The sequence below is a fragment of the Beta vulgaris genome, chromosome 5, assembly GCF_026745355.1.
Source record: "Beta vulgaris subsp. vulgaris cultivar EL10 chromosome 5, EL10.2, whole genome shotgun sequence".
Lineage (NCBI taxonomy): Eukaryota > Viridiplantae > Streptophyta > Magnoliopsida > Caryophyllales > Amaranthaceae > Beta > Beta vulgaris.
This window is the reverse complement of record NC_079206.1, coordinates 1,827,994-1,851,336: the sequence shown is the minus strand read 5'-3', so window position 1 is coordinate 1,851,336 and position 23,343 is coordinate 1,827,994. Positions and strand designations below refer to the sequence as shown.

The window sequence follows — 23,343 nt, the reverse complement described above, 5'->3', positions numbered from 1 at the left end:
TCTCAAAAATTAGAAAAAAAAACATGTAAAAACTAGAGGTTGTTAATTCGTAAACAGCTCGAGCTTGGCTCGTTTAGCATTTGGTCAAAGCTTGGCTCAGACAAAATTCGTCTCTCGAGTTTCGAGCTCAAATAAACTTAAATGCACACGAGTCGAGCTGACCATAGTTAGAATTGATGTAATTGTTTGAAAATGTTTTACAACAATTAAATAGAGAAAAAAATATTGCGGTTAAGCGTTTACTCAAAAATCATAACTGCAACTGTAACCGTACCGTTTAATCGTTAATTTTATCGGTACGATAACCACCCATTTAGACCGATTTTTTGGTATTTCGACACAGTATTTCGGTTTCGGTTTTTTATGAACACCCCTAGTGACAGGGGCAGAGTAGGGGAGGAAGAATGGTGGCAGGGGAAGGGGGAGAGAGAGAGAGAAAAAGGAGGAAAGAAGGAAAATCGTTTTTTAAAAAAAATGTATTTGTTGAACAGGTAACCAGTCAATTGGGACCGTTTTCATAAAATATACCCCAAAGTTGAGATTACTGAGAGCAACTCCAATAGTAGAGCATAATGGAAGTTGGCTTGGAGTGTCACATAGATTTTTCTAGCTAACTCAACTTTAAGCTAAAACTCCCATGCACAATGATTACCCAATATACTTGTTGCTTGACTAGATTCCACTTGAAGTAAGATAGTTTTTTTTAATAGAGAAGAATATAAAAATTATTTATCAAAATTTCCACATGGTCCCACATCTTTAGCTTAAACAAATTGGCTTGATTAAGCTAGATTGGCTAGCAAATGAAATTTCAGCTACTCACTCCAATGGTTGAGCTAATTGCTTAACTTTTTTTTTTTATTTGTTAGCAAGTCCCTAATGCTCACCATTGGAGTTGCTCTTAGAAACAATCTTTAGTTGAGATTGAAAATGGCGAAACGCCCTTAATTGAAATTGTTCCTATGAATTTTTCCTATTTAAAAAGAACCAAGTAGTTTGAGTAGTCAAGGTTATCAGCCTAGTTAAATAAGTTTCACACATTTACATAATTACCCTAAATACTTTTACATCAGCGACTCTTAACACCCAAAAGATCAATTCTGAGTTTCTGACATGGCAGCCACTCAACCTTAGTTCTCAAATATCTCTTTTTCACTTAAAAAGATCCTTAATGAGCTTATTAAGCATAAGTTAATAATCACATAAATTTCTTGTATGTGGTTTGAAGACAAAAGATAAAAGAAATTTCTGTTACTATATGCATTTACTTTAACTGAGAAGCTTATCTAGTCTTCCTATATGTTTTTATAACCTCCGATGGAAATAGTTAACTAATATTGTTTGTGTAATTGTATGCATATAATTTGCTTGTACTGGAGTTATAGTGGACTCAAAAGTAGTTATCCTCTACTCTCTAATTAGATTTATGGAAGCAAAGTCGCGTCTGAAAATGATAAGCATAAGATCTTTCAACTACATCATCAAATCAGATTCTTTGATCTTTCATAGAATTATATAAATCTCACACGTACCTCTCTTTTCTTATAAAATGGGAAAGGTGGGGCTATGTTTGAGCATTAAACGTATTTTAATTTTTATGGTAGAAATCCAGAGTCTATTAGCATTAAACGACGTGTTATTTATTCAAAGAACTGCACCAAAGAGTGTATATATAAGAATTGAGGTTGATTCAAGTGGTGAGCTTTCCCATCTTTTTTTAGTAAGGTTTAGGGTTTAATTCATATTCTAATTAAGCCTTTACTTAGTATTTAAGGAGTGAGGGGGGTTGGGGGTGTCTGACTTGTAATGAGCCTTTGAGTGGTGCGAGGACAGTCTAAAAGAATTCTTCTTACCAATTTTTTTAAAAAAAAAGGATTTATATGATAAAATTAGTAGTTTTAGGGAGTAATTATTAACTATGATAACTAATTTCAAAGCATTTAGTATTTGCTAAAATTAGTTGGATTTTGCGGGAGCAAATAATGAACTACTACTATATTCGACCATCAAAAGTTACTTTGAAGTAAACTTTAAATTTGCAACATTTTGTTACTTTCACCTTTGGTTAAAAAATTTTGGGCTTGGTCAAATTTCTATAAAATCTTTGCCAAAAATACGTTAATCTAATTTTGAGGCATGTATCTAATGTTTATATTAAAAAAAAACATGTAGGACAAAATAAAAAAACTTCTTAATAAGTTACTAGTTTTATATGCACACGATACTTGTGAAAGCATATAAATTGTTCATATATAATAGAGATACAGATACAGATATTTTGTTTTTCTAATTAAAATAAGTAGTTAACCTTCCTTTTTTTTTTGTTTTTTTGTATCTCTCATATGTTGCCTTATTGTTCCTAACTAGCAACCAAAGAGACTATGATTGAGCTGCGGAAAAACGCACAACAATGATAATATCGCATAGATTCCCAATCAAATATACAAGTATGAAGTATGTATGTGTTAATTAGTGGAGTATAGTATAGTTTACGACTTTATGTGGCCGTCCCTTTGAAGTGGTAAATGAGCAAAATATCTAGCAAAGCCAAGTAGCAACTGACTGAACATCATCATTCATCAACATTCATGATTAGTGCTGTCTGAGATAGATTAAGGGTCCCTTCCTATATTATAATTAATCTATGGCATCAATTATTTGACCATTTCATAATTAAATACCATCATTTTTTATATTTGTTCAGAGAAATTGGGTTTTAAATTGTAGGCACGTACAAAGGTTTAATGGAACATTCTGAGTAAGCTTTACAAGAGTTGAAGTTGAACACCCATCTAGAATGTGAAAGGTCTCCTCCCCTTGACTCTTCCTTTTTTGGTGATGTTCTTGACTTTGTTGGGAAGTTAAGAGTGCAATGTTATTTGTTGGTTGATTGTCTTTAAGTTTTTAATTGGTTTGGTTGAGAAGGAAAAGATATGAGGTATATTCTTATAGTGCTTGATTAGATGGAAAAAGTTGCAAAAGTTTTGACTAGTATTAGAGAATGGTACGGAAAAGATGGAAAAAGGTTGATTCTAACACCCGATCTATATGGAGTCGAGTATATTGTCACTATGTAGAGGTGGTTAATGGTTGCTTCCGCGGGTTGAAGCAGGTTGGGTTGGACTTGCTCGCCATGGCCCAGGGTCAGACCACGAGTTTTGCGTGCTGGTCTAGTGGGCCAATTTGCTCGGCACACGATGGTTTGATCCGAACTTTCGCTATTCATATAACGAGTTTGGTGGCCATGGGTTTATAAGTTATGTTCTCATCATTTTATTTCATTTCCTTTCATATAAATCTCATATATTTGTATGAACATATACAGGATTTATTTCCTTTACTTTCTTTTCAATAAAATCCTCTCTGCCAAACAAAACACACAAAACTAATGAGAATTATGTACTTGGACTATTATTTTTCTATCAATTCACATGAAAAAAAAAACAAAAAACAAAAGTCAATAAAGAAAAGGTAAATCTATACAAATATATTAAAATGTGTTCCTAAATAAGGAACAGTGCCACATTGCGCTCTCTCTAAAGGCGTTTTACTCCATATAATCCACATACAATCAAATTTTTTAGAAATTGCATAGTATAGAGTTTGATCTCGCAACCTCAAATTTATATAGTAAAGTTTTAACCACTAGACCAAGTAATATATAGTTTTATTTCTTAAAGTATAATATTAATAAATGAAATTTTTTCCTTATCTGGAACATAATCCGGGTTTAATAACTAGTTATATATTAAAACTAATCATAATATAACTACCATGACTAACTCTAGTGGATTAAGAAAAGACTGGTTTGGTTTGTTGATTAGCCAAATCACATGTTACTACACTTATGAACTACCATTTCTCAATCAAATCACAATACTTGAGCAATCAACAAAAACAGCTAAATCCATAATAACATAATGGCTGTCAAAATCAATATGAATACACTTACACACCTAACACCAAAGTCTTTCGCTGCACATGGATTATACCAACTTGAAAAAAAGATTTTCGATTTAAGGTAAAGTTGTGTCATTTCAAGGGTGTAAGTAATGAGACAGAGAGAAATAGTTAAAACATGACTTACACATTGAACATAAGTTGAACTTCAAAAAATGATATGCTACAGAAACTGTGCAAATATTCAAATGGAATCTAAAAATTCTTCTCCTCATTAACTTTTCAAATAGGAACCTAGAAGAGACTACTGCTTGGCAAACACTACTTTCAGTATTTCCTCTTACGAATCTTGAAGCTTGATGACCTTATGACATCGTCGTCGGTTTGGAGTATGGTCTCCAGATTTGAAATGGATTCAGGTTTAGTGAAATAGGTGAAGAGGAGATAGATGCCATCCAAGTAAGTGTTGGTTTCTCCTGCTTTGTTCTTCTTTTTTATGCTGTAGGCAAGTGGAATCACCCCTCTGTTGAAGACTTCTACATACATGGCTCCCCCAGCAATAAGCAACTGCAAAATCAAACAATGGACGTGCTAAAGAATATGTTGCATTGATATGCTCGAGGAAAGCTGAATAACTACTACTATCATCTGACATACTCCCTCACCAAGTAAGGCTTGGCCTAGTGGTAGAGGTTTGGCTTCATGACTTCAATGTCATGGGATTCGAACCCTACTAGGGGCTCCTTGGGGGTGAGGTTTCCCTCATCATTCCCCCTCCCTTCCAAAGAGTCTGACCTGTAAACTTGACTAGTTAAACCTATTCGAGGTGTCAATTCAGTAGGGTCCTTCATCGTACCTACCTAAAAAAGATCCTACATACTCCCTCTGTTTCACAATAACCTTAAGAAAGATGAGAGATAAATAGAGAGGGAAAAGTAAAAGTAAGACACATGTGATAAGAAGAGAGAAAAAAGGTAAACATGCAATGTGAAGCTTATTCAGAGACTAGAGGAGTTGTAATATTCTCTGATGATGGAAGACGACGGAGTGAAAGCTTGATTTTTTATTTATTTTTTTTGATTCAGTGGAATCAAAGCTTGATGATTGTTATTGTAATAAAGGACTGAAAGTCATATATCAGCAGCAAAGAGAATGCATGAAAGAAAATATACTCCTAATCAACTTCAGTATATGGCATTTTCATTCATCATTATTCAAACATCCTTCACAAGTTCTTGTGAAGGATGAATTGATTTGGGACAGTGACACTCTCCACTCTGGGAGCCGTATATTGTTGCTCACAACGAGATGCTGTTAACGAGAAGACTGGGTTGCAAGTATGCAATGTCTAAACCTTATCTTAAAGCTAAACTTGTTAATCCACAATGAGTTTCCACCAAACATTCACTCTGGATTCATCCTGTACTTTCCTAATTTAAATTTTCAACCAGTGTCAGAAGGTTAATTTTTTCTGATTTTTCTTTTCCTGCATATAGAAATATGAGCAATCTCTTCGTTCATAGCTATCCGTTCATGTGATGCTCCTATTCAATAATCCAAGTTTCACCAGTTGTTAAGTTCTCACTACAGTCCTTTTATAACTGATATTCCGAATGGTAGATTGGCACAACCAGAGCTTTCATCCACGCCATTGCAGCTCCATGCAACACTTTTTCGTGAAAACTGACACAAGAAACTCCAGACTAGATACCCACATATCATCACCACCCCCTCTCCTCAAGTTCTGATGAGATCATGAACACTATTTCGACCTGTCAATCTGGTACCGGTGGCAAAAGCTGGACATTACATTACGAAAGCACTGGCGCATTAGCACTTTGCCTGACAGCCAATGCTCGTAATAAGGTGATACTTGAACATATCCTAATGAAGAATGCTCCTCCAACACTCCTCCACACCCATCCCCCACCCACCTACCCACCCAAATTGGATACATTCATAATCCCCTCCCAGCTTCCTGGTGTACCTAAAGATCATAGGTTATGCAGATATCTGTACATGAATTAGTAAGAAAGGGAATGATAGTGCCAAATGACAATGCTGTAAGTAACAGAAAATTTTCTCTTCTTACATGAATTTCCAGATGCGAGGTTCAATAATCAATCTCATACTCACCTCCTTCACTGTCCTCAAATTGTACAGCCAACCAAAAATAGCATAAAAGTCCAATGTTGTTTAAGCTTTACAATAATCTTTTGCAAGTCTTAGAAACCTTTACTAAGCACTCTTATTTGAAGGAAGATAGACAAACTCTCGACTTCTCAAAATCCTCAAACAATACATAACTACAGAATCATCACAAAACACACCAGATCCCACAAAACTTTTCTCATCTTTTTTTGTTTCATTCTGCAACTTTTTTGATCACAAAATTGAGTCATAATTATTATATGCATTTGGAAGATCTTTCTTCTGATTCTGAATAATTTATGTTGTTTGCTAGACTTTATCAGTTCATTTAATTCTTTGGAAGGTTCAGTGTGCTACTGTTGAAGTTCCTTTTTCTTTTTCTTTCTTCTAATGAATATGCATCTTCTAGATAGTGCATCAGTATCTGATAAATGCACTTCTCTTGCTCCATCCATCACTTGTTTCGTATTCATACATTTCCCTTTTTGGTCAGTGGATACGATAAATCAGCTTATTACTGAAGTTTGTTTTTCCTTAACTAGTAGGGGTCCCGTGGTTCCTATGCCGCCGCGTTTCCCGGTCCTTTTATTAGTTTTTGCCAACTCATATCTGAATGTGACCATAATATACTCAATGTCAATAACGCCTTTGGCACCCTATGATGCTAAATTCTGGCTTCAACACTCCCCCCCCCCCCCCCCTCTTTAATCAAACAAAAAGGTACTTTTAAGTGGCCATGATCGTCTAAATTTTCTTTAGTAGCATGGTATTTTATCTTCAGGGGACGCGACGTTGTGGCCCTATTCTTTCAATTCAAGTGTATCAAACACAATGCAAGAAAAAACACAATACTAAATGAGGTAAGGACTAAGGACAGGTCTCTGCTCTATATCCAATTGTATCCAAACCATAAGCAAGATGGGAAGTAATTTCTGACTCTTACAATGTTGCACTTAGGTTTCGCCAAATACCAAAACTTACTTGCAAGGAAAGTCTCATTGCATCTACGCTCGCCCCCATTAACATTGGTATTTCCATTTATTACCACTTACAAAGCAAGCCAGAAGTTGCAATGATCATTGAAGTTTCCTTTTGTTCTTTCTCACACTTCTTAAACAATAACAATAGAAGACCAAACAAGACATAGAAAATGACTAACAACCCAAAAGCCTGTGTGCTAAAACTGAAAGGAACAAAAAATGGGCAAAAAAAAAATGCCCCCATGCAGGATCGAACTACAGACCTTCAGTTTACAAGACTGACGCTCTACCACTGAGCTATAGGGGCATTCCTTAACCCCTAATCCATTACTAAATATTTCTACTAATCTACACAATCAAACTGCGAAAAATCCTATCCCTCAACTCTAACTTCAAAAATCGCAAATTATCCCCAATATTCTCCTAGCATATCAGCAAAAAATTACGGTAAATTAACAAAATTCAGCCTAATCAAAATATCCTCCAAAGTACAAACAATAAACATAAATTATTAAAAGAGACTATCTAATTTTAATACTTCCTCCGTTTCAAAATAAATACTACATTGTTGACTTTTCCACTATTCATGAATGAGGTTTGACCATGCATTATTTACTACTCCCTCCGTCCCATAATATAGTGCTTGTTTCTTTTTTCACGGTCTCCAAAACGTAACTTTGACATTTAATATCTTCAATTCCTTATTAATAAAAAATATAAAAAGTTGATATTATGAAACTACACATTGAGACGAATCTAACAAGATCCTACATGAATATGTTTTTTTATATATACAAATGAGAATATTCGGTCAAAGATTTTAAAGTTTGACCACCAAAAATGAAATAGGCACTATATTATGGGACGGAGGGAGTATTAGGTAAAATCAAATGTTATAATGTAATATGTTGTTGGATTTGTCTTAATGTATATTTTCAGAAAATCAAAATTTTATACTTTACTCTAATACATAATTAAAGATATTAGTAGTCAAAGTAGTGCATCGACAAGCGTTTTAGTCAACAATGTAGCATCTATTTTGAAAATGAAACGGAAGAAGTATAAAAATAGACCTGGTCACTATACGAATTAAACTAATCACCAAATGAAATTAAAATAGTCACTAACTCGCTATTATGCTAATTCTCTTTTTATATTGGGCTTACTATCGCCTAATTTTAATTTAACGAGGACAAACTCAACAATAAAATGAAAATGAAAATAGGAGTAATAAAATTGAAAAAACCTCTTCATATTTTTGGGTAAGAGTGAGACGTTCATCTTCGGTCATATCAGGTCTAAGAACCGCCATAGTTTCATACTGTCGGAGACCCGGTGGGCATTGGGGCTCCGGTTTCTCATCCGCAACCGCTAAGCCCGATGGTGGAGTTGAAGGTGGGTCTTCATCTAAACCCGCAAACCCACCTTCAAAGAATGAGCCCGAAAAGTCCAAAGCTAGGGCCTTTATATGTGGGCCGTAATTGGGCTGGTGGTGAGAAAGGTTGGGCTTGGGTTTGAAAGTGATGGTAGAAGGAAGAAATTGGGTTGAAGTAGGTTTGAATTTGTGGATGGAGTGTAGAGAAGTTGGTGAAGAAGAAGGAAGAGTTGATGTGAGAGAAAATGTTGCCATTGTTTTTGGGTTTTTTTTTGCTTCTTGCTCACTGAGAGACTATGAGGGATGGTTTGAGTGGATATAGATAAGGAGGTTTTTTATTTCTCTTTTTTTTTTCAAGCTCAAAGTAAGTTGTTTTGGTTATCCATGAGAGGCTTTATTTGGATCCTCTAGAATTGTAAAATAATTGTACAGAATTTGAGTAATATCAACCATTAAATAAAAAATGAAATGGTTCTTATATTTTCTTTTCGAAATCCTTCACATTTTATCTCATCAAAAGTCACCCCTTGATTTTAAAATGTATGGCTTGGATATAACTCTACCTTGTAAAGTTTCACTTAAGTGTTAAGTCTAGAGAATCTGGACTCATCGGAACCTCTCTCTTTTTCAGAGGAATACACTTTAAAAAAAAAAAAAAAAAACTTTAACAAAAAAGAAATAAGAGAGTTTCATTTGTTTTTGAACGCAAGGAGTACATACTTTTGATGTGAGTTTCCTTTACTTTTTTGATTGAAATTAGAGATTAGAGCGACAAGTTTCTTTTTTTAAAAAAAATGGTAAGATAAAAAATATTAGATTATCTTCCTTTCGAGGAAAATACCTAATGTATCGGATACAAGAATAGAAAAAAGTGATGAATTATTACAAATTGAGATATCAAAAATAGAATTAACTATATGAGTGACATTAGCAATCCAATCAGCCGCCCTATTAGCTTCTTTGAAGACATGTTGCACTTGCAAAGAATTGAACTTTTTTAGTAGGAGGTTAGAATCATTGATGATTGCAACAATTTTCTACGAAACAGACTAAAGATTATCAATAGCATTGATTACCGAGAGATTGTCACCTTCAACAATGATGTCACGAATATCCATTTGTAAAGTAATCTTGAGACTACGACAAAGCGTTGAAGCCTCGACAATGAGCACCGAGGAGTGACCAAGATTGAAAGCTTTAGCTTGAAGAATATCAGATGGTTGCGAATAATAAATGTCGGTTGATGCAGCTGACCCACGAACCGAACCGTCAAAATTAAGTTTAAAAGTAGATGGGGGAGGGGGGAACCCAGGCTACCTGAATAGAAGTGATGAGGAAGGTAAGGGGAAGTGGTGGTGCTCCTGCAAGAGGAGAGCCGTTAGTTTGGCAAATATCTAATTGAGTACGAGCTTGCCATTCATTAAAGTCAAACTTTGTTCTGTGGGAAACACGAGATAGACTCCACTTTTCATTGTTGAAAATAATAGTGTTTTTTCCCTTCCAGATGCTCTAGAAAAGAAATATGAATTTGGGCAAGGGGTGTGTACCCTCTGCGTTCTGAAGAAACTGCGGAATAGAGGGGAAGATAGTAGGTAGTGAGCACCAATCCACAAACCTCTTGAAGGCGCCAGATGTTAATAGAATGCATATCATTACAATTTACAACGAGGACTATGGTTAATTAGAATAACATGGCGATTGAACATTGTTGGCTATGAATACTCTATTGGTACAACACGATCGGTTCGTCTTTAAGTTTGCTAGCTTAGAATAATGGAGGTGTAAAATCCATACTTTTCACGACCAATGTAGGTGTTTAGGACTTCTCACTTGATGTGAATTAGGCAGATGATCATATAACATTTATTTATATTCTAAGTATTTATACCAAAACTTTGATGGCCCAAAAGTAAATTTCTAAACCTAATGATTATAGGAGAAGAAGATTTCGTCTTTTTCATCAAAATCTCACACGATCATCAAAGCCTGGGTGTTGAAATTTGTTATTTATTAATATTATATTTTATAATGATAACACTAATACAATAAGGGAGAACACCGTATAATATATTAACTTACTGGACTGAAATTTTCTATTAATTGATATTATATTTTATAATGATAACAGTAATACAATAAAAGAGAACACCATATTATACATTTACTTATTTAGACACGTCTTTTAATTAGTATACATTTTCGAAAGTGAGCATTGACAAATAGGTAAAAGATGAAAGTTAATACCCACTCTATATAGTCATAGTTGAGACCAAAATTGGCTTGGAGGAAAAGAAAGGAAGCAAGTGAAGCACTTTCATCAGGAAACTCAAAAGAGCAACCAGAAATATAGCGAAGAACAGAGAAGAGAGAGAGTATGGATGCCAAGATAACTGAGCTTTCTCAGACCTTCGAACGATTCAAAGCAGCTTCTCTCCGCAATGATTTCGATACTTGCACTCGTCTCCTCTCTCAGCTCAAGGTACTTTTTCTACTCTCCACCATTTTTTTTCACCATTCAAAACCCTAGATCTTTCCATTTTTCTGTCATTTTTGCGACTTCGTATAATTATTTCGGTTCGTCGATCGACATAATTTCGTACTGTTTTTCTGTTTCTGATGCTCTATGTTCGTGCAATTTTCGTTTAGTCGAGTATCTAGGGTTCGTTAAATTGTGAATTTTATTGATTTTGTACTAGAAGATTAGAGATTTGAGTAGATTCTGCTGTCAATGCTAGTCTCTTTTTTCTTTGATTCTGTTGCAATTATGTGTTCGGCATCCTCGATTTACGATGGAATTAGGTTAGCAATTTTTGTTAGGATCAAGGATTGGAGGATTTTATTCTTTGATGCTAGGATGAAGTCGATGTCGAATTGTTAACTGTTTGGATGCGGTTGAGGTTTTTTTAGCTAAATAGAAGTTGGAGGAAATTGTAATTAGTAGATTATAGGCTCGAGATATCATGATTAGCGAGAAAAGGCGAACATTGTGATTTGAATCCAAGTGGCAGTAGTTGATGTCATATGTTGGTTGCTGGTGAGGTGATTATAGCGGGATGGTTATATGAGCAAATTGCATCTATTAATTTAGGATATTTTACTTAATTTTGGTGCTGGAAGGCTCAAGTATATCATGCAAGATGAGAAAAAGAAGTTGAACTTTGTAATCTTAATCTTTGCTGCTGGTGGTAGTAGTCGATAACAAATGCTGGTTGCTGGTAAGGTCATCATAGCTGGATGGAAATTTAAGCAAAATTTTATGTGGCAGATTAGACAATTTTACTTTGATCTCAGTGCCGGAAGGCTCATAAATTTCATGTGAACTGAGGAAAAGGAATTAAGGAGAATATCATGCTAAGGGGAAAAAGAAGTTGGATTTTGTGAATTTAATATTTGGTGGTATTGGTAGTAATCGATGTCAAACGCTGGTTGCTGGTCAGGTGATTATAGGCTACAGCTCAGGCATTTCATGCGAAGCGATGAAAGGCAGATAAGCTTTGTATTAGATGGGGAAAAGAAGACAGCATTGCATTTGAGATTACTTATTCTTGGTCTAGATTTGTTTTCTGTTTGATTTTTTGTTAGTAGGCTCTTACAGCATATGGGAATTTTGTAGGGAAAGAAAAAGCACCAGAGATCTTTAAATTAAGTTATGGGAGAATCTCAAGTTTCCATCTAGCATCAAAAAATGTCGTTAGGTTTATGCTGCGGTGAGGGTTCTGTATATGTGAGTTTTAATCCACAACTATTCTGGCATGTTACCTTGTGCATGAAAATTGGGGAACGTATGTAAGAGGTTCCAGAGATAGCATTTGCTGACAGTGATCCTGAAGTAGGAAATCAATTGCCGGAGTGCTTCTTTCATCATACAATAGATATCCCGCTTAATTGACATACTCGACTAGTTAATTGTGAATTTTGCATGTATGTTGCAGGTAGCGCTGACAGAATTCAGAAGCCTTCCACCATTGCTTGAAGCAACACCAAATGCTGTTCATGAATTGACCTTAGCAAGTAATCTTTTGACCTTCGAGTTCATCTTTCACCTTTGATTTGACAACAGATATAGTTTTTTCATATTTTTGTTTGCTGTTTATATGATAGTCGGTCACTTATGTTTTGTACCATATCCCTTTACTGTTTGGTGATCTTCAGGGGAAATTTACGAGCATGCCGTTGTTCTAAGTGTCAAGATGGAGGATCAGGACGCATTTGAGAGGGACTTCTGCCAACTGAAACCTTATTACACTGATGCCAGGTAAATTGCCATCTATGTGCAAAGCAAGATTTCTTCATGTGTTAGTACTAGGTACCCCCTAAATACACAAATGCAAGCAAGGCAAACCACCATTCTTTTCAAGCTTCTTTACCAATCTCAATTTGGATTACAATGGACCTTGGTTGGGATTCTTGCAAGTAGGATTGTCCCCCCTTTCTCCGCCCCTAAGTCTTTGGCAGTTGGCAATTATGAAAAATATCCAACATAGTTTTATGTAACTAATGCGTGGTAATGTCGATCTATTAAATTTTTTGGATTCTTGCCAAAATTATGAGGCTCCAGAGAAGCCCAAATAGGTGAATCCTGAATCACGAGTTAACTCATTTTTTGAATTTTTTTTTTTTCCGTATCTCCCTCTTCCTTTCTTCCACGCTTCACTTCAGTTCTTTTTCAAATTCTCCAAAATGTACAAGAGTTGAATTATAGCTAAATTATATCTCAACACTTGTTGAGACACGTACTTTAAGGTGATAAGTTGTAGTTTAGTTATCAAATGTTATTTCATTTAAAAAGTAGATGTGATGAGAGTTGGTGGGGTACTTTTTATTAAAGGAGAGAGAAACTTGGATAACTTTTGATTGATAAATGGTAGAGTGTGGGTCAAAGGAGTGTAAAAGATGTAATATATTAATAGTGGAACCATGTCAAAAATGGAAGTGTTCAAACCTATGTTACTCCGACACCTTCATTTTACCTCTGAACCGGGTGTCGGGTCAGGTCCGATACGACACTTCACTTGGATACTTCATTTTAAACTAAAAACTTATCTTTTTTCTACAAAATAGTCGAGTTGGACACTTGGACACCCGTATCCGAGCTGATTCATGTCTGAGCAACATAGGTTCAAACTAATTTGGAACAAACATAAAATAAAAGTGTTCAGACTATTTTGGAACGGAGAGAGTAGTACCTTCTAGAAATGCTCAATAAAATTAGAACTGGCTTGGTAGTGAAATTCTGTTAGCTTGGTTTTCTTTTGTGTGCTTCATTCTGCAGTTTTGCTCAGTGTTCATGTAACTACTTCTTTTGGCTAATAGCTAGAATTAGCCAACATGGGCTAGTTGTCCACGTTGGATACAGCCCAAGTAATATGCATGTGGTTCTGTCTAGGTCAACAATTTGGCATAGTGTGGCTAGCTCACTGATGTGTGTTTTTTTCTGAAGGCATACACACACACACTACTTATTTTGGCTACTAGTTAGGATTGGTCAACATGAGCTGTTTGTCCACGTTGCACACAACTTGTGTCAGATGCATTTGGTTTTTCAGCGTCAACAACTTGGCACAGTGTGGCCAGCTCACTGGATAAGTATCATTTACTTTGATATATAAAGGTAGAAAAAACATGTTGGCTTGCGTGCCTGACTACTAGTCCTAGTCAGTCTTGTCCACCTGACGTGGCACCAATGCACCATCCATGATCCATCAAGTTTCTTAGGCTGTGCTGGTCTTAGCGAGTTCTCCGTTGTGATTTTCACTGTACCTAGTTTTTTTTATCGCAGTCCCACTGGCACATGAAAAATCTATAATCTCACACAAATTATAGTGGTCCTGAGCTCTCTATACAATTTGGTTACCCAAGTGAGTAAGTGACTACTGACCACATTGTGGGAATAACCCTTGTAATGAAATATTGTACAAAAGCATTATTTCAGCATCTGAAGCAAACATGAAGATAAAGGAGTTATGAAGATATCGGATTTCCTATTAAATCATACTAGGTCTTGATATGAGCACATTGTAGAATATAGATTTTGTAATTATTTCTTTGATATATAGTTTTTCACCATTTCCATATGCTAGGTTAAGTTAGTAGGTTTTGGTAAATTTCCATAAGAGCAATGAATACATCCGAAACTTCAAACTAGCACCCCCTTTTGTTTGAAAATATAGTTACCTTTTTTTTTACACGATTACACAATTGAATTATTGCCTTTTTGGTTTCATATAAATTTTTTCGCGAACTATTAGAAACAAGCAGTCCTGACTCCTGAATTGTTTGTTTTTGCTGGAGCAGGGATCGTTTTCCACCATCTCAGCAAGAGTACCCAATCTTGGGTTTGAACCTGTTGAGGCTTCTTGTCCAGAATAGAATTGCAGAGTTTCATACTGAATTGGAGTTGCTTTCATCTGCTGCCTTGGAGAATCCTTGCATCAAGCACGCCATAGAGCTTGAACAATCTTTTATGGAGGGTGCCTACAACCGCGTTCTGAGTGCTAGACAGTCTGTTCCTCATGAAACTTACGTGCACTTCATGGATTTGTTGGCCAAAACTGTGAGGTGTGTCCTCTTGAATAAATCACAACTTTGCCTCTTTTCATTTGCTCGCCTAGTTTTTGTAGCATTGGCCTGCCTTTGGTCCTTGGTGATGAAAGTTTTTCTTTAATTGCAGAGACGAAATTGCTGGTTGCAGTGAAAAGGCGTATGACTCCCTTTCACTAAATGATGCACGGCAATTGTTGTTGTTTTCATCTGACAATGATTTGCTTGAGTATATCAAGGAGGTAAGCATAATCGACTCTGTTGATCGGTTTTCCCTTTTCTTTTTTGTGGGTGGGGGGTTAGGGGTTATCTTGATGTGCTTTTCCCTTTCACTAAAAGTATTGGGGTAAGGACCTGATACTGGTGGAATATATAGCAGAAATGGATGTTATCTGCTGCAATATCGCAAAGGGATAGTTAAACAACACAGATAACAGATTTATCAAGGTATCACCTGATTGAAAATAGAGCAGTAGTGCATCTGAGCTGCTGCAATAAAATATTAGTACTTGTTTTGAACAATTTGTTCTTTCCTAAGAGATCAACCATCACAATGCAAGCTGCTTGCTTTAGAAGTGTTCTTGATCTTGTTTGCTACTGTGCGTATGATGAGCTGAAAACTTGAACTACCTTAGCTGCTGCTTTAGAAGTGTTCTTGTTTTGCTTCATTTTGACCCAGCTTGTTTGCTGAATCTCAAGTCAAAAGTGTGAAATCTAACAATTTGATGCACATCCAACTTGGTGGATGTTCCAGTTATGCCACCATGATTCATAAGATATGACTGTTCCTAATAAAAGAAATGACCATTTGCTTCCAGGAACATTCCGATTGGGAGATCAAAGATGGATGTGTGGTTTTCCAGAAGTCAAAAGATTCTGCCCCATGCAAGGAGATCCCATCACTGCTACTCATCAATCAAACCCTCAGTTACGCTAGGGAACTCGAGAGGATTGTGTAGTAGAGCTCCAAACCATACTATTTTCATGCGGCAATCATGCAAGAATCATCCTCTAGTTGGTGTAGGCAGGAGAATTCGAGCACTTGAAGGTGCATATGCACACATGCTTGTAGGAGTGATTTGTGCTCATTTTAGTATTACATTGGCAGATCATGTCCTTCAATTTACAAATTCAATTGGATTTCAGCATTTTATTTGCTTTATCTGTTGCTCTTTCAGAACTTTTTAGTATATTGGTTGTTTGATTAAAGGATCCCCTCTAGATTTTGATCCAAAGTAGGTGTCCCTAGTCTGTTTAAGAATTTGTTTGTTTGTTTAGTGGTGCTCGTCATTTAGTGTTAATTAGTTCGCACCACTACGATCCAGTTTGATTCAACGCTTTTACCAGCCACTTAGGCTGCGTAAATCCATAAGCTGGATCCTAATTCTCATTGCTCAATTGGATCCCAACTCAAAGCAAGGGTGATCACAAAAGCTCACATTCTTATGAGACTGCCCCAGTCAAAAATTGAGTGGTCTGCTGGAACATAGATTATATGACATATAAGTGAGGAATCCAACTTAGTTTTTTGCTACCATCAATAGCTAAACTCGTTGAGTATCTCAAGATATTCAAGTAAAGATCACTGGAGTAGATAGCTAAGCAACTATGCCTATATGTTGCTAATTACATTATGGACATGGTGGACCAGCTTATCGCGTTAAATTCCTAAGTCGAAACTTGGGCAGTCGGAAGTTGCAGTCGACTTGTCAGTCTTCGTAGCTTTCTTCATCTTCATAACAGCCAAATTATCATCAAACCCTTGTGGTCCAGACATGTGAAAAGTCGAAGCTGCTTTTTCTCTACTTCGGGGGTCTTTTGCTGGTAAATTTGTAGATGTCTGCGTAAAAATTGGTAGATGTTAAGAGAAAATTCTAGAAGTAAAACTTCAACTAGAAAAGAAAGAAAAGTCTGAGTATTGCAGATGCATATAAACCACAGGAGGTGCAAACCTTGTGGTGAATTGTAGCTTCACTGCTCACAGATAAACCACTGTCTATGAAGCTTGCTTCTGCAGATGTTCAAACATATTTTCTTTACATTAGAAATATGACTATTTACGTAAGAAGTTCCATATTTAGCAATAGAGAGGGAGATGGTACGGTTCAATCGGAGGTGAATACAATACTACGCTTTTCTTTGTCCTCCGAGGAACATGTTCTGAAAATAGTCGAACTCTTTTTGGTAGGATGAAAGTAAAATGCAAAATGCACGCAATTCAAACTTGCCTTTGGAGGATTCTAGAACAACTGATTTTCCATGATCAATACTTGATTGGCTCTTGCAAGGAGATTCAAATGCGTTGGAACCGAGTATCTTCATCCTTTGCGTAGAAACTGCGCTTTCCACGCTATTAATGCTGTAATCTGCATTAACAGGGGAAGCTGCTGAATCAATATAAGTGGCTTCGGACTGGGGACCATTGCCTTCAGAGCATGTCCTATTGTGTTCTCCATCTACAGCCTTCTGAACGTTATGCTTATCGACTGCGTTTATCACTTGACATCGATCAGCTTGAAGTGAATCATCAAATGTCTGACTGTCATCATCTAAATGAAGCAGCTCTGAAGATCTTGAATTGAATTGCTCCACAGGAGAATCTCCTCCAACAGCGGAAATGTTGTCCTGAGCTATAGGTTTCTTCATGATGGATAAGATTTGATTGACTGCAAAAAAAAACAAGTGTGATTGTTCATCTGCGACTGCTAGTGCAGTAGAATTATTGTGAATAATTTAGAGTCATACACGTCTACATGCATTGATGAAAGAATTCTACAACTGCATGCCTGGACATGAGGAAAAAACTGACTAGTTTCCATATGCCAACAAATGAAGAAACCACAGGTGCAATCATCGAAAGTAAATGTAGATTTCATAATGCCCACATTTTTCAAACCATATTTGATCCATTGACTAAAAGTAAGAAATGTGAAAATAGCAAGGTAAAACAATAGCAAAGCTATCTACTTATACAAGCCATCTTACTTTGAATGAATTGAGGATCAATTAACATTATTCCAAAACCATTTGTCCCCTTTCAGTAGTTGCCCAAAGCAAGATATCAAGAGGAGAGAATATTGAAGCCTGAGGTCTTAAAAAGTGCAGAGAGGTAGAGCGTACACACCATCACGTAAAGACATGTGAGAAGCAACTTTCTTGTTTTGTTTGACCTTATCAAATCCGAAGTTTCCTGCACTAGAATCAGCACATTCGTTGGAACAAACACCTTCTCGAGGTTGTCCTGCACGTAGTAATTGAGTGATCAGTATAAGCTCATAAACAAGCATAACTTTTGCATGACATAATCATCTTCAAAGCAGAAAGACCACAACAAATACATGAAGGTTGACAATGTCTCAGATAATTTGATGAGAAAATCAATTAATGTGGAGAAAAAAACCAGCATTAGATCATAGGATGTACCACAGAGGAAACAAGGCTGAACTTCAGAAAATGCAATTAGAAACATAAGTTTATAGATTGAAATTAACACCACAAACCTTTTACAGCTGTAGTGCCGGAACCAAGATCCTTTCGGCATGTGATTGGTGTAGACTCTTTCATTCTTTTTGCATGTGAAACCAAGTTACCTGTTATTATAAGAGAAAACTATTTAGCCAATTGCTCTGACATTCAAAATGAATGCAATGCCACTGCAGCCTGAAGCTTTAAGTCACAACTCAATGATATACTATATGTTTTAGTTATGATCACATGTAATTGGGAGTTTATGAGATATGTGACAGAGGTATCCAACTGCAATTGTAGATACCACTGGACAACTTTTGCCATTGGGGACCAGCAATCTTTGACTTTTCTGTAGTACTGCAGTTTTTTTCTTCTATCTTCACATCCGCGTCACCCTCATTGGTACCTATAGGATCTCCAATATCAACCAAATGGGCATCAAATGTCAATGATTCACCAGAACTGATAACTTCATCCTTCTTCAGGAATCTCTTATCTATTTGATTTTTGCTCGAGTCGTACAGAATAATCTGAAAGTAGACAGAAATGGGTTCAGAAAGCTGCAAACAGACAACGGAATAAAGGATTAAGTTAAGCAGAACAGTAAGCCAGCATACGAGTTATGACTATGCCTCTTCAAGTAAACTTTTATGAAAATCAGCGGAAAAATGGAGGGGGGAAGTTCTTCATAAATGGTGAATACGAGCAGCAAGATGTTCATTGTCAGTAGTAGGGTTATACAGAATGAGGCAATTTAACATAATAAGAGGGGCACTCTTGGTATTGCATAGTTAGTTAGCTTTAGTAGTATCTTGAAGAATAAGGAACTAACTTAGTTAGCGAAGAGAGTAGGCAAATCTGCTATAAGTAGAGGAGATTAGAGAGACAGCGAGCCTCGCATGCTGAAAATATTGGAGGATTTAGTAATTTAGTTTTGGGAGAGAACAAGCATCTCAATAGCTTGTAGTTATCATTTTAATCTACTGCTTTACCAGAAATTATCAATAGAAGATTAGTTTTCTTTCTGAGTATTCTCCTTTAGTCTGATCTAGAGGTATCAGTTTATTACATAAAAACTGGAGTGGCATGGTGCCGATGTCAAGATTTTGAAGCCAATCCTATCATAAAGCACTTCTCCAGTTTTCAAGTTAATATACACATCAGTAGGCTAATTTTAGGACTAATGGCTTACTGATTATTAGTAGTAAGGGTGCATACATGCTGATCTCCTCGGCCCAGACACACATTAGGTGGTGGTAGTGCTGTTGTAATGTTCTATACCAGTGCAATACTCGCATTACAAGGAGTCTTCTATGAATATAAGAGGATGTAGTTTGGCTAATGGAGAGTGTGTGGTGTTTCTTAAGACCAGATTTGTGCCCTAGAGCACAATCTTCACCAAATTAACACACAAGCATTCTTCATTTGTCAACTTCATCACAACCGTTAATCATTTGCATTTGTAGCAATTTACAACCATTAGTTGTACAGTAGAAAGCTATAGAAAAACAGCAGTAAAGGCTGGAAAATGATAGAACCTGCCTCCCTTGAGAGCCACAAATGATCATGCGTATGAAGCCATCATGATACTTCTTGGCCTTCTGTGTAATTTGCTTTGTATATAATGCCTCCCATTCTGTAGTGCAAGACACAAATTTTAGCAGGAGAGAAGCAAGAAAAGACCAGCTTAAGAGACTTAAGATTTAATATTTAAGCAAAGTCCCACTGAGCATTCAGATTTACAACAGTATTTTGGAAATCCGACACTGCTGAGAACATAAGTGCAGTTGTCTAATTGTCTACTGATGGCATCACCAAAACTTGGAGAACTAATTAGAAATCAATTTATGCAGTTAAAAGATCAATATATAGAACAAAACAGTGCATCTAATGTAAAAATCATTATCTATTAGGCTAGCCACTTCTGTAGAAGTCAACCTTTAGAAGCCGGGGTCGCTGGACTTGTCGGACTCTGAGCACCATACTTGAGCACTTCATTTTTCTTGAACTCTACAGTGTGAAGCCATTAATTAGCGAGTTGCTCTAAGTACATATTGCGAACAATAATGTTAGAATGCAGCTAAAGTCATCTGTAGAAAGCTAAAGTCATGTATACTCGTGAATAAGCTCAAGTGAGTATAATTTTTAGGCGTCATGGTACTCCTAGTTTTGCACCTAGAGCTGAACCCAAGGCTAATACTAGACTAATTTTCTCATTTCGGTAGCTCCAAATGAACAAAAAAAAAAAAAAGGTAACCCCAAATGAGCAACAGAAATAGCCTTGGGTGTAGATGTATCTAAAACACAATACACATGCCATTGCGCACAACTTGCAGATACATTACACAATTATGACAAGCTATCTAGCTTTGAGCAGATAAGGAGAGCAACAGCATAGCACCTCTGATAATTTTTTGAGACGGACTTAAGCTGATCAATGATGTCTTTCTTCCTGCTGTATTAGGCTTCCTAACTTTATAGATATAAAAAGAGACACAAAGTCAAGAGCTAGTGAACATCATATAGGCCTACAAAAGCCGAAAAATTAACTCAGACGAATCAAAAACTTATATGTGCTTACTATTGGAAGTATTTCTTGTTCTCTCTAATTGTGGCGCCAGAGTTTTCTCCTGAGGCTTATTATCAGATTCAGATTTCAGATTTGAATTGGAAATTGGATTAGAATTATTATCAGGATCGCCAATATCAACTAAATATGACGAAAATGTTAGCGATTCCCCCGGTGTCACTACTTCATCTTTCGTCAAGAATTTACTGTCTAATAGCTGCTCACACTCATCATGCAGCGTCACCTGTTATTTCAGAAATCAATCTAATTACGCAATAACAAGTTGTCGTTCCACTTCCACAATCATATAATTTTTAAGAAAGGAAAAAAAGTACAAAAGATCAACTAATTAACTAACTAACTTACAATCAACAACATAATTAGTCCACAATTCAACACACTACAGTACAACAACTCGGAATCAAATTCGAAAAAAAATCTCAGAACCAGTTAACAATGATAGAGTAACTAAATTATAGTATTGTTCTCCAGTAAATTCAAATTACATGATTTCAAGTCCGAATCTAATATAAATTAAACTAACTAGGTGCAAAATTAGTGGATTCTAGCTAAATCAAATCAGTTTAGACATCACATTTTTCAAAATCAGGAAAAGAATAAGCAAAATCAATTACTTGAATTTCGCGCAAGAATCGATCTAGGTTTTGCGATTTCAGCAACCAAAAAATTAATTTGAAATCATTCAGATTTCTCACGAATTATTGGAGCATCTTCTAATACGAAATATAAAAAATCTAGACAAAAAGAAAACAATTGAATCAAAAAAATGGAAGAATAAGAGCAAACCTTGTTGTTAGAAAGGAGATGAAGAAGGCCATCTTGATAAACTTTTCTCTTCTGTTTCACATGTTTCGTGTACGTCACAGACCATTTCTTCACATTTTCCATTCTTTCCCTCGCTTTCTCTCTCTAACTTTGAAGGATGATGTTAATGGCGGGAGATGGATTACTTTTTCAAAAACTTTTCAGAAAACCCACACAAACGGAAGTTCAGTTTTTATCACCTTTTTAATCTGGGCCTTTGTGATGACTGATGACGGGCTTGTGTTGGTTTGTATTACTTCCTCCATTTCAATTTAATCATGACACCTTTAAAATTACGGATTTTTAGAATATTTTTTGAGAGGGAAACAAAATAGAGAAAAAAATAAAATTGTTCATTTCTCGTGAAACATAAAATTGTCTCGAAATGAACGTAATGATATCAATATATTCGTTTCAAGCCACATGACTCCTTTCTAATGACATCCCGTAGCCCCAGGAAGCATCTGTGGCGATCGAAGCTCGGGCCCAAGAAAGTTCGAAAGCGTGTATTATAACCTTCAATTTTGGATTTTTTTAGAATATTTTTTATTTCCGGGTCAGGTCATAGTTTATCTCGTAAAGTTCCTAGGAAAGTCGATGTGACTTATAACGTTGTGCGAATGCTTGGCACCATTTGTGTTGTCTCGAAAAGACTTTGAACATCTCATTTGATCATTTCTCGTGAAATATAAAATTGTCTCGAAACGAACGTAAAGATATATTCTTTCCAACCACATTACTCCTTTCCAATAACCTCCCATGGCCCTAGGAGGCATCCCGTGGCGTTGGCCCCCAAGAAAGTCAGAAAACGTGTAGTATAACCTTCATTTACATTTTTGGACTTCTCCGGACCTGGTCATATTTTCTCCCGAAAAGTTCCAAGGAAAGCCGACATGACTTATAACGTTGTGCGGGTGCTTGTCACCATTTAAGTTGTCTCGAAAAGCCTCTAAACACCACCATTTGTTCATTTCTCGTGAAACATAAAATTGACTCGAAATGAACGTAAAGGCATCCATATATTCGTTCCAAGCCACATGACTCTTTTCGAATGACCTTTCATGGAACCAAGAAGCATCCCGTGGCGTTCGGAGATCGGTCCTCAAGAAAGTCCGAAAGCGTGTATTGTAATTAGGGCTGGCAATCAGGTCGGGTTGGGTCAGTTTCAGGTTGACCTTTATATTTCAGGTCATTTACCTCTGACCCAAACCCGACCTGATTTATATTTCAGGTTGAAAACCTCAACCCAACCCCGACCTTATATTCTTCGGGTTGACCCGAAACCAACCCAAAATGACCAAAAATAAAAATCTAAATATCCAATGATCAAAAAACTGTCAACTTAATTCAAAAAGGTATTATATATGTAACATGTTTAAGTTTCAATATTCAAAGCCGGAATTTTCAGGTTGAACTGAGTTGGACTTAGCCCAATATTATAACCTAATCGGCTAAGGGCTAACCTAATATAATATAAGTGATTTTTAAATCGGGTTATTTTCAGGTTCAAAAAGGTCACCTGAACCTAACCCATT

The 23,343-nt window shown here is 36.2% G+C and overlaps 3 protein-coding genes and 1 non-coding gene across 6 annotated transcripts; 1 reads left to right on the top strand and 3 right to left on the bottom strand.

Moving 5' to 3' along the window:
* Positions 1-3,986: 3,986 nt before the first annotated feature.
* Positions 3,987-8,797, bottom strand: LOC104908197 (30S ribosomal protein S6 alpha, chloroplastic). Its single transcript, XM_010697285.4, has 2 exons — positions 8,278-8,797; positions 3,987-4,467 (listed from the first exon to the last, which is right to left on the bottom strand). Exons 1-2 carry the CDS (start codon positions 8,659-8,661, stop codon positions 4,228-4,230), a joined length of 624 nt encoding a protein of 207 aa, XP_010695587.1. The 5' UTR covers positions 8,662-8,797; the 3' UTR covers positions 3,987-4,227.
* Positions 7,267-7,338, bottom strand: TRNAT-UGU (transfer RNA threonine (anticodon UGU)). Its single transcript has one exon. It is a non-coding gene; the product is annotated as a tRNA-Thr (tRNA).
* A 1,876-nt stretch (positions 8,798-10,673) lies between the features above and the next one.
* LOC104908200 (26S proteasome non-ATPase regulatory subunit 8 homolog A) lies at positions 10,674-16,155 on the top strand. The gene is made up of 6 exons (XM_010697287.4): positions 10,674-10,885; positions 12,339-12,417; positions 12,559-12,661; positions 14,701-14,964; positions 15,077-15,188; positions 15,765-16,155. Exons 1-6 carry the CDS (start codon positions 10,781-10,783, stop codon positions 15,903-15,905), a joined length of 804 nt encoding a protein of 267 aa, XP_010695589.1. The 5' UTR covers positions 10,674-10,780; the 3' UTR covers positions 15,906-16,155.
* Positions 16,156-16,368: 213 nt separating this feature from the next.
* Positions 16,369-22,022, bottom strand: LOC104908199 (hypothetical protein). 3 transcript variants are annotated; one of them, XM_010697286.3, is made up of 11 exons: positions 21,791-22,022; positions 20,996-21,227; positions 20,816-20,887; positions 20,353-20,424; positions 19,953-20,050; positions 18,719-18,944; positions 18,447-18,536; positions 18,071-18,187; positions 17,175-17,612; positions 16,899-16,957; positions 16,369-16,786 (listed from the first exon to the last, which is right to left on the bottom strand). In XM_010697286.3, the coding sequence occupies exons 1-11, from the start codon at positions 21,890-21,892 to the stop codon at positions 16,607-16,609; spliced, it is 1,686 nt and encodes a 561-aa protein (XP_010695588.2). In that variant the 5' UTR covers positions 21,893-22,022; the 3' UTR covers positions 16,369-16,606. The 3 variants fall into 3 exon arrangements, with proteins under 3 accessions (XP_010695588.2, XP_048501186.1, XP_048501187.1); XM_048645229.1 differs by lacking the exon at positions 20,353-20,424; XM_048645230.2 differs by lacking the exon at positions 16,899-16,957 and having other exon boundaries at positions 16,599-16,786.
* Positions 22,023-23,343: the final 1,321 nt, after the last annotated feature.